Raw genomic sequence first — 15416 nt, forward strand, 5'->3', positions numbered from 1 at the left:
CCCAGACTGTGGAACAAACTCCCCAATGAACTAAGCATGATCACACGAATCCCCACCTTCCACTCCGAGTGCCAGAGGCACTTCTCCGACCTGTGTTACCTAATGTAAAAACACCACCAACAAAAAACCCTACCAAAAGTAAACACTCCTCTGCACAACAATTCCTTCCTGGGAGAAAGAACAAACCACATGTGAGAATTGTTAATCACATTGCTTAATACACTACTGGAAGGTGCTCAGATACCACGATGATGAGGATGATATAAGAACCTGAATAGAATAGAATAGAATAGAATAGAATAGAATAGAATAGAGTTTAGGCTGAACTTTCAACATTAACATTTGGAATTTCTTACTCTTGAGCACTCACTTTCTCAATCTTTGTGTCACATTTAACATTATTTTTCCTCTCAGTGAATAATGTTATAATGTATAATGGAGAAATACTATGTGATCGCGTAATTAAAGACTGTGTTGTAATGGATGCATGCAAAGGACAAGAGTTAAAATTAAACATTCAATAATGCACAAACCTTAATAAGACCCCAAAGCTAATCTGTAAAAAAACAAAAGTCCCTACTAGTTCTTTGTATGCAAAGGTCTCTACAATCTTTATTTCCTAAACACTGAGGACAGAATAACCAATAAATACAACAAGGTGACAGAGAGATTCACATTTTGTGCATTTCTTCAGTCACTTTGAAGCATGGAGACATCCTCACTCTTCTCCTTCAATCTTCCTGTGAACCTCGCGGCTCTTCACCCGCAGTTTGTTAACCTGGGACTCTGCAATGTCAGCCCGCTCCTCAGCCTCTTCCAGCTCGTGCTGGATCTTGCGGAACTTGGTGAGGTTGACATTGGATAGTTCCTCCTGAGGATGGAGAAAGTGTTGTGAAAACCAAAGTGCTGACAGTTGCCCTTTGTCAGGAATCAGGGCCTGCAACAGACCCACTCTGGAAGCAGTGCCTGCAGTACAGCCAGTCTCCAGGCAACCTTAATGAATGCAGCTGGCCTAACGTAGACTGCCTGATTGGCTACACACCCTGACTGGTTGGAAGGATCAGCAGACCTGCTCTTAAGCCCAGCAGCAGCAGCAGCAGTTCAGCAGTTCTCACAGCATTCACCTATATCTATGATATCTCCTGTTCATTCCCAGCCCTGCTCCTGCCTTGCCTCACTCCAGGTAAGCTGGACCCTTGACTCTGATTTCTGACTTCTGACTCTGGCTCTGTCCCTGGGCTCCAATTCCTGGCTATCAAATGCTCTTCTGACCACTAGATCTGACTTTTGCTCTGACCACTAGGCACCGACTGCTCATATTCCAGTCACTGACAGTTTGAGCAGCCCAGCACAAAACAATACAAGAACTAGAGCTGATACAGGGAGCATGAATTCCACAAAGGCCAATATCTCTCTGAGAGAGATAGTGGGAGCCCTATACCTTGCTGGACCAAGTTGCCACCCTGTAGGTCTAGCATGCCGTCCTGCAAGCTCAATCTGTGCTGTCTTCAGCACCAACCCTCACTCCTCATGAGAACAACTTTAATGGCAATTGCAACAAATTTTGTGGATTTCTAAATCAGTGTTGGCTCCTATTTCTGCTGTGCCCACAGTTGTACCCCACTGACAAAGCCTCTCACCTACACCAGGTGCACCAGGAGCTCAGGCAACAGTTCCAGTCTGCCAATAAATATTATGCTGACTGAGGTCGTCAGGGCCACCCCCAATCTGGTCATAGGGGACAAGGTGTGGCTTTCTGCCCAGAACTTTAAATTTAGCTGCCCATCTGCCAGACTACCAATACCTGAGCCCCTTCAGTGTTATACAATGTGTGAATCCAATGCATTTTAGGTTACAGCTGCCCAAATCCTTGAAGATACACATTGTCTTTCACATCACGCTTTTAAAGCCCTACATTGAGAAACCATACGCAAACTGCTCTGACCTTCCACTGCCATCCATAACAGTTCACGGACAGGAGGAGTACTTGGTCCACTGAATCCTCCACTTTTGGCAAGTTAGGGGAAGGCTCCAGTAAGGGGTGGACTGGGAAGGTTACAGAATGAACTAGCGGTCATGGGAATGAACATCCACACCCTGGCCCTATTGCAAGAGTTTTTCAGTAGTACCCTGAGAAACCAGGCCCTGGGTCATAGGAGGTGCACTCGAAAGGAATCAGGGCTTGTAGCAGAGCCAGTCTGGCAGCAGGGCCCAAAGCAGAGCCAGTCTCTGGGCAATCTTAACGAGCACAGCTGGCCTATAGTAGGCTGCTGATTGGTTGGAAGGTTCAGCAGATTGGCTCTTAAACCCAGCAGCAGCAGCAGTTCAACAACTGCTCAAAGCATGTACCCAGAGGTGTGGTAGTGCCTGCTCCTGCCTTGTTCCCAGCCTTGCTCTTGCTTTGTTCCTGCCCTGCTCGCCTTGGCTCCAATGTTGTCCCTGCCTTGCCTCACTCCAGATAAGCCAGTTCTGCCCCTGGACTCCAACTCCTGACTGATGACTTTGTCCCTGACCCTTGACTCTGGCGTCTGGACTCTGGTTGCAGTTTTGACCCTGGGTTCCAATTTCTGGCTACCAAATAGGCTATCTAACCACTAGGTCTAACACCTGCTCTGACCACTAGATGTGACTGTGACTGACACCCTTTTCCTGCATTTGGAACTTTATGGGATACAATTGTTTGATGAGGAGAAGGCCCAGACTCTGTCACTCACTTGCCATCTCTTATCTGAAAGCCAAGTACAGACCTTCTTACACTCACCATTTTCTAAGTTAGAAAATTCTTTCAAAGCGAGGTGAAAGCCTTTTTAAATGTAGAATGATGCTGCACATGTAATTGCTACTAGGAGTCTATTCACTTAGAGTCAGGGAAGTGATGAAAATCCAGAAGAGAAGTGCCATCCATTCTAGCTTGTGAGCCTTTCGGGAGACAGTTTTAGGTCTGCAGTTTGTATGCTCTGAGTTCAGGACTGGACTATGAACAAACCACCTTTCATTACATCGTAGCACCAACAACAAGAGTGCATCCACCCTGACGCTGAGTTCCAGGAGACACAGCCTTGATAACACAGTGTGTTTCAGTGAGCAGGACTGGGAGTTAGTGTTGCATCCGCACCATTAATCTACCATTTGAATACTGAGCTCCACACAGTCAGGTATGCCATGTATTGTGTGCACACAACTGCAATTTATGAAAGTGATCTTTTGATTGGCAGTCTGGGTACTTTGAACCAGTATGGGATATTCAAAGAGTCAGATTGCCCTGAACAGAATGAGAAAATGAGGAACAGTTTCAAGAGAAAAGTAGGAATTTCTCATTCTGTCACAATCCTAGTCTCATTCTGTCACAATCCTAGCCTGATCCAAAGTCCATTGAAGTTAACTGAAGCCTTTCCAGTAATTCCAGTGAGGTTTGGATCAGGTCCTCACAGAGGAAGCACTTGCCTCCCACTCATTTTCCCTCTTCTCTCTCCCAGTCAGGCAGCAGAGACTCAGATCAGGCAGCTCCCTATTTCCTTTCTTCTCTTCCAGACGGGCAGCTCCCCTCTCAGTCCCTAACTATCCTCAAGCAGCTGTCTGGGTTACCAAGGCAGCAGCATAACGCTCTTTCTTAGGAAGGATGGATCTTTGCAAAGGAAAATGAAATTTGATTCTTGGTTTAGAATGAAAGCTGAGAATTTGCATAAAATTGTGGAATGATGAAAAAAATTCATAGAGAGCTTAAATCATGGGATCTTCCATTCTGCTTAACGTTATTATCCTGCTGCCCCTGAGGTGAAGGCAGGGATTTGGAAGAGTTTGTGAGTGTCTCATTACTCACCATCTCCCTTTTCCAAATTGTCCCATCAGCAGAGACCAGACATCCTTATCTGTACTGGGCCTGGGGCAGGCAACACAAGGAGCACGTTCACAGAGGCAAGGCCTCATCAGGCCATGCTAACAACCTTGGCAGTTGAGTTGCCAGCTGACTCAGGTGTGCGCTTCCAATCATTTAGCACTTTTTGTTATTTTAAAACTTCCCTCCACAAACCCAGCAAGAAGAATCTGCCACGTGCTAAATCTGGAAGATTTTTTGTGCAACTGCGATTGAGTTATTACTAGAGCTAAGCAAAGTATTCAGTAGAGTTGCTAGAATTTTTTTCATTTTAATGAAAAATAGTCTTTTTTCTAAACAAATTATTTCACAGATACCTTTCAAAACTGCTTTTCATTGAAACTGAAAATTTCGAAATTTTGAATTTCAAACTGTTTCACCCCATCCTATCCATTTTTTCCTTTTTTCCCTTTTGCAAAATGAATGTTATCAAATGAATGACGTTTCATTTGTCCTTTGTTTTCTTTTTCCTTTTCCCACTAGGTAACCTTTCAAAATGTTCTCAACTTTGGAAAAGTTGCACAATAGCAAAAGGGTAAAGGATCTCTGTAACTTTGCATTCTGTAACTTTTCCAAGGTTGAGAAGATTTTGAAAAATTACGGAGTAGCAAAAAGAAATTTTCAATGAGGTGAGAGCTCTTTTGGGGTGAGATGAAAAAAATGCATGTGCCTAGCACATATGGTTTTCATCTGCACGAGTCAGTGATTGCTGATTTAGGCACTGGTCCCTAAGTGGCATATACAAAAAACAGCAACATTTCTCCACTTCCAGCAAAAATTTAATTGCAAAATGCTGTAGAATTCTTATATTGCTCAGTTTTCTTATCATTTATTAAATCCTCTATATAATGTACTATGAACCTAAACACTGACAAATAAACTATGCTTATCAAATTTACTTATATATATTATTCTTTTATGATTTTGTATTGTTTCTTTGCTTACTCTTTCAGTAATTAGTTCCTCAGATATAAGCATGAATTATCAAGGTTCTGTTGATCCTTAAACCTTGTTCTGCTGTACAAATGCAACTTCATAATTTCTTATATCCACTAGTTAGCATGGGCGGCACGTGAACCTCCCATTTGGGGAGGCTAGCCCCTGGCCTCGTCCCAGCTGCCCCAAGTCCTGCTGCACCACCCCGTCCAGGCCACCGGCCACCCCGTCCAGGCCAACCCGCTCTGGCCAGCCTGCCCCGAGTCCCAGGCCGCTTCGGGGAAGAGGAGCAGCCTGGGCTGGGACCAGGGGGGAAGGGAGGGAGGCAGGAGGGGGCCTTGGGGCAGAGAATGGGCAGGGCCACACCTGGCTGTTTGGGGAGGCTTAGCCTCCTCGAGCCTATGACACCCACCACACATCCTATGCTAGTACAATTCCCACGTCGTTAGCAGGTAACTATCGTCCCTCTTCAGACTCATACTTACAGACTCCTCGGCTTGTCTCTTGTAAGATTTCACTTTCAGTTGTAGTTTATCAACCAGATCCTGAAGCCTGAGAATATTCTTCCGGTCTTCCTCAGACTGAAAGCAGTTAATAAAGCAAGAAAGAGGTAAATTCATTTGCCCATATGATAAAATAAAATTATCCCCTGCAGGTTCAAATGAAAACAATTTGTGCTCCCCAGAGAAGGATGTGACAGCACAAAGGGCCTCCCTCCTTACCTGATAGGTCAGTTCCTTTACTCTTCTCTCATACTTGCGCATACCCTTGATAGCATCAGTGCTGCGTTTCTGCTCATTGTCAACCTCACCTTCCAGCTCACGCACCTGAAATGAGAAATGGATAGTTGAGTTTTACTGTGACTGGACACAGGAAATGCTCCTAAATGCACAAATATGGGGAATACGCACTCTGGCCTCAAGTTTCTGGATCTGCTTCTTGCCACCCTTCAGTGCCAGCTGCTCTGCCTCATCCAGACGGAGCTGCAGGTCCTTCACCGTCTGGTCCAGGTTTTTCTTCATCCTCTCCAGGTGGGCACTGGTGTCCTGCTCCTTCTTCAGCTCCTCCGCCATCATGGCTGCCTAGTGAGTAAAGAAAGGAAACTGATTCAGAAAACCAGCCATTTCAGGTGCAAACATGGCCATGTTCTCCAAAGAAAGGTGCCTTCAACTCACATCAGTGATTGCCTTCTTGGCCTTTTCTTCTGCATTACGCGCTTCCTGAATTGTCTCCTCCATTTCACTCTGGATTTGGGAAATGTCTGTTTCCAGCTTCTTCTTCGTGTTGATCAGGCTGGTGTTCTGTTTAACAATAAACAAGATGTTTTTACAGTTAGTCCCAAAATATTGACTCTGGAAAACGAACTGAATATTTGTATTTAATGTACAGGTTACTATTAACATTATTGTGCAGCAGAACTCTCCTCTAAACGTATCATCACTGCAAAACATTGACAGCTAGTCAGTGATGTACTGTGAATATTTTAAAGGCTCTCACTAACATTACCCCCATAGCCTGTGACAAACCCTATGTGCCAATTGTTGTAAATCTGGTCCATTTCAAAACAAAATAATCACTGTGTAGAAATACTTCCTGAGCCCCAGGGGATGGCAGAGATGATTTAAAAGTATCCAATGATGGAAACTGGATAGGAGGCAGGAAAGCCATTCCCAGAGCCTCTGAGACACTTGCCCTGCTCCATCACATCATGCAATTATAACCTTCATCATCCCTGTATCACCTTCAACACAGCAACATGAGGAAAACCAAGGATGACCTTCCAGCTTCATGCTTTCTGTTTAACAAATGTCCATCCTATGGACATTAGCATAAAGGCCATTTCAGGAATAAAAATCTTCTAAACACCCCCTAGCACTTCTCTTTGGAGCAGGGTACGTACATAGCAGTCTCCTGCTTAGGGATTTGTGGGATTTATCGTCTATAAGGTGGATAGAAAGCTGGCTAAATCGTCGGGCTCAACGGTTAATGATCAATGGCTCCATGTCTAGTTGGCAGCCGGTATCAAGCGGAGTGCCCCAAGGGTCAGTCCTGGGGCCAGTTTTGTTCAATATCTTCATTAATGATCTGGAGGATGGCGTGGACTGCATCCTTAGCAAGTTTGCACATGACACTAAACTGGGAAGAGTGGTCGATACGCTGGAGGGTAGGGATAAGATACAGAGGGACCTAGACAAATTAGAGGATTGGGCCAAAAGAAATCTGATGAGGTTCAACAAGGATAAGTGCAGAGTCCTGCACTTAGGACGGAAGAATCCCATGCACTGCTACAGACTAGGAACTTAATGGCTAGGCAGCAGTTCTGCAGAAAAGGACCTAGGGGTTACAGTGGATGAGAAGCTGGATATGAGTCAACAGTGTGCCCTTGTTGTCAAGAAAGCTAACGGCATTTTGGGCTGTATAAGTAGGAGCATTGCCAGCAGATCGAGGGACGTGATCATTCCCCTCTATTAGGCACTGGTGAGGCCTCATCTGGAGTACTGTGTCCAGTTTTGGGCCCCACACTACAAGAAGGACGTGGAAAAATTGGAAAGAGTCCAGCGGCTAGGCAGCAGTTCTGCAGAAAAGGACCTAGGGGTTATGGTGGATGAGAATTTGGATATGAGTCAACAGTGTGCCCTTGTTGTCAAGAAAGCTAACGGCATTTTGGGCTGTATAAGTAGGAGCATTGCCAGCAGATCGAGGGACGTGATCATTCCCCTCTATTAGGCACTGGTGAGGCCTCATCTGGAGTACTGTGTCCAGTTTTGGGCCCCACACTACAAGAAGGATGTGGAAAAATTGGAAAGAGTCCAGCGGCTAGGCAGCAGTTCTGCAGAAAAGGACCTAGGGGTTATGGTGGATGAGAATTTGGATATGAGTCAACAGTGTGCCCTTGTTGTCAAGAAAGCTAACGGCATTTTGGGCTGTATAAGTAGGAGCATTGCCAGCAGATCGAGGGACGTGATCATTCCCCTCTATTAGGCACTGGTGAGGCCTCATCTGGAGTACTGTGTCCAGTTTTGGGCCCCACACTACAAGAAGGATGTGGAAAAATTGGAAAGAGTCCAGCAGAGGGCAACAAAACTGATTAGGGGGCTGGAGCACATGACTTATGAGGAGAGGCTGAGGGAACTGGGATTGTTTAGTCTGCAGAAGAGAAGAATGGGGGGGGGGGATTTGATAGCTGCTTTCAACTATCTGAAAGGGGGGTCCAAAGAGGATGGATCTAGATTGTTCTCAGTTGTAGCAGATGACAGAACAAGGAGTAATGGTCTCAAGTTGCAGTGGGAGAGGTCTTGGTTGGATATTAGGAAAAACTTTTTCACTAGGAGGGTGGTGAAGCTCTGGAATGGGTTACCTAGGGAGGTGGTGGAATCTCGTTCCTTAGAGGTTTTTAAGGTCAGCCCTGTCTGGGATGATTTAGTTGGGGATTGGTCCTGCTTTGAGCAGGGGGTTGGACTAGATGACCTCCTGAGGTCCCTTCCAACCCTGATATTCTATGATTCTATTCTTTCTTTTCACACTAGACCCTGACCTGGGTGTGCAGGAGCTGCACTCTTTCACTTGCATCCAGAAGCTCCTGTTCAGCCACTTTCCTGGCCCTCTCTGTCTGTTCCAGAGCTGCCCTCAGTTCCTCAATTTCGGCCAGCATCAGGTTAGCTCTGCGCTCAACCATGGCCACCTGCTCCTTCAGGTCTTCTTGGCTTCGGAGAGCATCATCCAAGTGTATCTGGGTGTCCTGTAAAACGAGTGAGAGAAATTAGCTGGAGGCACAGACTCCTTGGCATGCTGAAAAGACCAGCTGAGCTATCACACTTGGCATGTGTGGCTTACTGTACCTTGAGCACTCCTTGTGTGTTTCGCAGGTTCTTCTGTGCCTCTGCAGCCAAGCGGCTGGCATGGCTCAGCTGGATCTCCATTTCATTCAGATCCCCCTCCATCTTCTTCTTTAGCCTAATGGCTTCATTTCTGCTCCTGATCTCAGCATCCAGGGTGCTCTGCATGGACTCCACAATTCTGATATGGTTTCTCTTCAGCTGTTCAATTTCCTCATCTTTCTCAGCAAGCTTCCTGTCAATTTCAGACTTTACCTGGTTCAGCTCAAGTTGGATGCGGAGGATTTTGCCCTCTTCATGTTCTAGTGAAGCCTTAACAAGAGCAAGTGAAGGGTCAATAAAGGAACAAAAATAGTTTTTTTCTTCCAAATAAAGTGTTAAATGTTCCCACAGACTGGAATGTAGTGCTATGGGTAGTATGGACACTGAGTACATAGCTTCCAGCACAGCATGTGCTGTCCTCTGTCCCTTTGAATTATCCCACTGTGTTTACAATAGGATACAGCGCCAAGATTTTCTGACTTTCTCTCTGTAAAGCAGTGACTAATGGCGTGTGTACCTCAGCTTCCTCCAGAGCAGCCTGGATTTCTGATTTCTCTTGCTCAATCTGCTTCTTCACTTTCTCCAGCTCATGGATGGTCTTTCCCCCCTCTGCAATCTGCTCCGTAAGGTCAGAAATCTCCTCTGTTGGGTTACAGACATAACATAGTCAGACAAAGGGCCCAAAGAGAGAGAGACTCCTTAGCAATGCCACAGGCACAGACAGATTCACTTTAGAGTGTTGACAAGCTTTCCAGAAGCCCCATGTTAGGAGAAGAAATCCAGGGACTTACGCTGCAAGTTCTTGTTCTCACGCTTCAGAGTTTCAAGTTGATCCAAGGTTTCCTCATAAGAATTCTTCATCTTAAACAGCTCCGTGCTGAGAGAGCGAGACTCCTTCTGGGAAGCTTCCAGTTCAGCCTGCGTTTCCTCGTATTTCTGCTTCCATTCTGACAGAACCTGAAAAACAACAAAACCTTAGTCTAAGCCAGTGGTCTTCAAAGTGGGGTGCGCAAGAGGATCCTTGGGGGTGCGCGGCAGTTCGGGCGGGGGTCCGAGTGCCTTTTTTTTTTCCTTCAGCAAAAATGGTAGAGCCTGCGTGGCGGGGGTGCGTTCTCAAAATTTTTTTACTGATAATAATAAATAGAGATATCCTATCTCCTAGAACTGGAAGGGACTTTGAAAGGTCATCAAGTCCAGCCCCCTGCCTTCACTAGCAGGACCAAGTACTGATTTTGCCCCAGATCCCTAAGTGGCCCCCTCAAGGATTGAACTCACAACGCTGGGTTTAGTAGGCCAATGCTCAAAGCACTGAGCTATCCCTCCCTAATAGGGTACATGATCAAAAAAGTTTGTAGACCACTGTTCTAAGCAATGGAAATCACTAGAGGATGCTCCATCCAACACTCACAAGGCTGAAATACCTTATCGAAATTCTTCTGCTTCTTATCCAGAGCTGCACAGGCAGCATTAGATCTTTCCACATCAATCATCAGGTCCTCCACTTCATTCTGCAGCCTCTGCTTCGTCTTTTCAAGGGAAGCACATTTGGAATTCACAGCTTCAACATGTTCTTCAGCATCCTGCAGACGCTGGGCAAGCTTCTTCCTGGAAGATTGTAAATACAGCTCCCACTTTAGTGAGTAAATACAGCTCCCACTTAGTGAGTAAATACAGCTTCCATTTACTGAGCAATATGGGAAGCAAACTGTGTCACCTCTTCTGGGCAGTGACCCCAGTGCATACACAGTATAGGTCCTTTCTCAGTCACTCTTATCCAATTCATATATAGTACATTGTCTCTGATAATCCCTCTGCCATCAGCTCACACACATTATCGACAGAGTATAGGGCCTCTCTCTGTCTTTCTAAACCTAATGAGCATATTTGCCATTTTCCAATCCATACCACTAAATGGATATACTGCATCTCCTCTAATCACCCTCCCCAAAGCAAATCCTTGGCCTCCTCCAGACCCACCCTGAGCAAATCACTGGCCTCTTCACAGTTCCCCATTTAGTTCTTGGCCTCTTCCAGTCCTCCACCCCAGCACATACTTGGCCTCTTCCAGTTCCTCTGTGCGTTGAATGGCATCCGTCTCGTATTTGGTTCTCCACTGGGCAACTTCACTGTTGGCCTTGGACAGGGCACGTTGCAGCTCACCCTTGGCTTCCTGCTCCTCCTCATATTGCTCCCGGAGCAAGTCGCAGTCATGGCGAGCAGACTGCAAGGCGTGGGCCAGTGCGTTCTTAGCCTGGAGAAACAACAGGAGTAGCACAGTGATGTAGCTAAATATCCTGGGAATCCTCCTGACTGAACTCTGTCAGACTGTGGAAAGCTATCCCGGGGAAGTGGTGCTAGATTCGATGGATGATAAACTTTATGCTGGGTTTTGATAACTGCAGGTGTCTTGGGCATTAGCGCACCTTGATCTCTCCTATTCACTGCCTGTGGCACACAATAGTTTAGTCTCCGGAGGGTTGTAACACTTCAGTCTAATTTTGGATGATGGGCTTAGTATGTGGTTGCTGATTTGTGTTGGGGGCCTGATATACAGGTCAGATTTAATGATCCAGTGGTCCTTTCAGGTCTGAAATTCTGACTCAATGAAAGCATTCATAAATATAATGTAGGGAACAATCCTGCATTGGCAGGGGCTGGGTTAGGTGGCCTAACAGGACCTTTCCCCCTCTATTCTCTAGGGTGCTATGGTTTCATTAGAGGTTAAAGCATCTTGCTCACAACAAGAATCCAGCTTCACAGAAAAGGCTGTTGGAAAAATCCTCACTTTTATCTCCTCCTCTAGATGCCTCTTCAGTTCCTCAATCTGTTGAGTAAATGCCTGTTTACCTCTTGAGAGCTGAGAAATCAAAGCATCTTTTTCCTCTACCTGGCGCGCAAATTCACCTAAGAAAGATTCCAGATAGATTATATTAAATGGCAATTAAGTGAACATAATAAAATAATTTATTATTTTAAAAGAGATTAATTTAGGAGGGTCTTCTAGAGGATGATAATCTGATGTAATCACTGCTAACAGCCGGCGTCAAGCAGAAACTTTTTTTCATGAGAAACAGTCAAATGAAAAAAAGTCTCATTCAATTACATCATGTAATGAGAGAGAGCGAAAAAGTGACATGTTTTTAAAGTGCTTATATACCAATGCTAGAAGTCTAAATAATAAGATGGGTGAACTAGAGTGCCTCGTATTAAATGAGGATATTGATATAATAGGCATGACAGAAACTTGAAGGAATGAGGATAATCACTGTGACACTGTAATACCAGGGTACAAAATATATCAGAAGGACAAAACAGGTCGTGTTGGTGGGGGAGTCACACTCTATGTGAAAGAAAGTGTAGAATCAAATGAAGTAAAAATCATAACTGAACCAAACTGTACCATAGAATGTGGGTTACTGCTGGGGAAGAACTCTGATATAAAAGGGCAATAATATAAATTAATAAATTATTAATATAATATAAATTAAACAGTAATAAGTCACCAGGACCAGATGGTATTCACCCAAGAGCTCTGAAGGAACTCAAATGTGAAATTGCAGGGCTACTAACTGTAGTCTGTAACCTATCATTTAAATCAGCTTCTGTACCAGATGACTGGAGGATAGCTAATGTGACACCAATTTTTCAAAAGGGCTCTAGAGGTGACCCCAGCAATTACAGGCAAACCTGATTTCAGTACTGGGCAAACTGGTTGAATCTATAGTAAAGAACAAAATTGTCAGACACATAGATGAACATAATTTGTTGTGAAAGAGTCAACATGGTTTTTGTAAAGGGAAATCGTGCTTCACCAATATACTAGAATTTTTTGAGCGTGTCAACAAGCATGTGGACAAAGGGGATCCAGTGGATATAGTGTATTTAGATTTTCAGAAAGCCTTTGACAAGATCCCTCACCAAAGGCTCTTAAACATATTAAGCAGTCATGTGATAAGAGGGAAGGCCCTCTCATGGATTTGTTACTTGTTAAAAGATAGGGGGAAAAGGGAAGGAATAAATGGTCAGTTTTCAGAATGTAGAGAGGTAAATAGTGGTGTCCCCCAGGGGTCTGTACTGGGCCCAGTCCTATTCGACATATTTTAAATGATCTGGAAAAAGGGGTAAACAGTGAGGTGGCAAAATTTGCAGATGATACAAAACAACTCGAGATAGTTACGTCCCAGGCAGACTGCGAAGAGCTACAAAGGGATCTCTCAAAACTGGGTGACTGGGAAACAAAATGGCAGATGAAATTCAATGTTAATAACTGGAAAGTAATGCACATTGGAAAACATAACCCCAACTATACATATAAAATGATGGGGGTCTAAATTAGCTGTTACCACTCAAGAGAGAGATCTTGGAGTCACTGTGGATAGTTCTCTGAAAACATCTGCTCGATGTGCAGTGGCAATCAAAAAAGCAAACAGAATGTTGGGAACCATTAAGAAAGCGATAGATAATAAGACAGAAAATATCATACTGCCTCTATATAAATCCATGGTATGCCCACATCTCGAATACTTTGTGCAGATGTGGTCGCCATATCTCAAAAAAGATATATTGGAATTGGAAAAGGTTCAGAAAAGGGCAACAAAAATGATTAAGGGCATGGAACAGCTGCCACATGAGGAGAGATTAATAAGACTGGGACATTTCAGCTTGGAAAAAAGACGACTAAGGGCAGATATGATTGAGGTCTATAAAATCATGACTGGTGTGGAGAAAGTAAATAAGAAAGTGTTATTTACTCCTTCTCATAACACGAGAACTAGGGGTCACCAAATGAAATTAATAGGCAGCAGGTTTAAAACAAACAAAAGGAAGTATTTTTTCACACAATGCACAGTCAACCTGTGGAACTCCTTGCCAGAGGATGTTTAGAAGGCCAAGACTATAACAGCGTTCAAAAAATAACTAGATAAATTCATGGAGGATAGGTCCATCAATGACTACTAGTCAAGATTGGCAGGCAGGATAGGTTGTTTGCCAGAAGCTGGGAATGAGCAATAGGGGATGGATCACTTGATGATTACCTGTTCTGTTCTTTCCCTCTGGGGCACCTGGCATGGGCCACTGTCAGAATAGAGGATACTGGCCTAGATGGACCTTTGGTCTGACCCAGTATGGCCGCTCTTATGGTGGATCAGATGTTGTGCTTACGATGGAAATTTCCTCCTATTCCAGCATCTCCTGTATGCGCTCACAGTTGTACAACATGTATGTTATACCTGATTCTGTCTGTAGACGAGCTCTATGAGCACTGAGGTCATTGATCATACGCTGATGCTCTTCCTCCTTTGTCTTAACCTCACTAAGCTGATCTTCCAGAGTGCGGCACATTTTCTCAAGGTTTGCCTTTGTGTGAAATGGACAAAAAGAAAGAGGATTAAACACATGGGCTCTCCAGCATTCTGAGATCATTGGGATCTTTGTCATGACAAACTACATATGGGCTCAATTAGTAAGGAAACCTCACCCTTCATAAAACTGAATATTATGCAAATAGTAAAATAAAAATCGTATTATATATGTGACACAACAACAGCAATAACATCAGTGAATTTTTCTTCTTTATTATTATTTAAGACTACTACTACAAGTGCAAATCTGAAGGTGCAGTCTGTTTTCTGCAATAAACATATATGTTTATATACATATTTTTCGTTTCTGTACCTTGGCTTTGGAGACAGTCTCCAGGTTACTAGCCAGGTCGTCAATCTCCATCTTCAGTTCACTCTTCTCCTTCTCCAGCTTCTGTTTGACTCGTTGCAGGTTGTCGATTTGCTCCCCAAGCTCTGCTGTGCTGTCTGCGTGCTTCTTCCGGAGGGCGGCAGCTGTGGCTTCATGCTGCAGAGTGGCCTCTTCAAGGTCTCGGCGCATTTTCTGGAATTCTGCCTCACGCTTCTTGTTCATCTCAATCTGAACCGCTGTGGCTCCACCAGCTTCTTCCAGACGCTCACTGATCTCCTCAAGTTCCCTGGAGAGATCACCCCGCTGCTTCTCTGCTTTCGCCCGAGAGGCACGTTCAGCCTCTATCTCCTCCTCCAGTTCCTCAATACGAGCCTAGAGAACAACAGGAAACACTAAGACTGTGGCTTCGTTCTGGGGTCAAGACCAGTATGGCTGTTGGCAGAGTTCTGCTGGCATAACACCACAGAATAGATGCAGCCTACACTGACAACAGGGGTTCTGGTGGCAAAGGAACATCACCACCCTGAACTGAGGTAGCTACATCCAAATACCCATTGAGAGAAATTTGGGTCCCTGATACATCATGTTCACTAAGAGCGATGCCTTCCTTTAAACTGAACTCCCTTTTGGGCTGGAACAAAGATAAACTATGACTTGCCTGTAACTCTTTGATCTTCTTCTGCAGTTGGATGCCCAGGACTTGCTCATCCTCTATTTTGCTTAGGAACTGACTGATTTCAAAGTCTTTCCTTTACACACACACACAGAAAAAAAAGAGTTAGTGTTGGAACAAAATGTATCTGCAGGATACCCCCGCAAACCATACCTACTTCTTCAGTTTTTCCTCCAGCTGCTGCTTATCATTTTCTAAATCCATTGTGGATTCCTGGGCCAGCTTCAAATCTCCTTCAAGTTTCCTCTTAGCTCTTTCAAGGTCCATGCGAATCTTCTTCTCTTGCTCCAGCGACCCTTCAAGCTAAACAGAAAAAGGTCATTAATTCTCTGCTAACAAGAGCCTAATTTCACACTGGTTT

At 44.5% G+C, this 15416-nt stretch overlaps 1 protein-coding gene across 1 annotated transcript in view; it reads right to left on the reverse strand.

Moving 5' to 3' along the window:
* Positions 1-583: 583 nt before the first annotated feature.
* Positions 584-15416, reverse strand: part of LOC101937230 (myosin heavy chain, skeletal muscle, adult) — a 34360-nt gene continuing 19527 nt past the window's right edge. Inside the window, exons 25-40 of the mRNA XM_024101729.3 lie at positions 15213-15358; positions 15041-15131; positions 14365-14754; positions 13920-14046; positions 11474-11592; positions 10743-10939; positions 10110-10293; positions 9480-9645; positions 9206-9330; positions 8650-8958; positions 8346-8549; positions 5986-6111; positions 5722-5892; positions 5533-5637; positions 5296-5391; positions 584-871 (exon numbers count right to left, since the gene is read on the reverse strand). Of these exons, the coding sequence (XP_023957497.1) occupies positions 719-871; positions 5296-5391; positions 5533-5637; positions 5722-5892; positions 5986-6111; positions 8346-8549; positions 8650-8958; positions 9206-9330; positions 9480-9645; positions 10110-10293; positions 10743-10939; positions 11474-11592; positions 13920-14046; positions 14365-14754; positions 15041-15131; positions 15213-15358 (2709 nt within the window). The 3' untranslated portion in view covers positions 584-718. The remainder of the gene's footprint in view (positions 872-5295; positions 5392-5532; positions 5638-5721; positions 5893-5985; positions 6112-8345; positions 8550-8649; positions 8959-9205; positions 9331-9479; positions 9646-10109; positions 10294-10742; positions 10940-11473; positions 11593-13919; positions 14047-14364; positions 14755-15040; positions 15132-15212; positions 15359-15416) is intronic.

Source organism: Chrysemys picta, chromosome 12 (assembly GCF_011386835.1).
Source record: "Chrysemys picta bellii isolate R12L10 chromosome 12, ASM1138683v2, whole genome shotgun sequence".
Taxonomy (NCBI): Eukaryota; Metazoa; Chordata; order Testudines; family Emydidae; genus Chrysemys; species Chrysemys picta.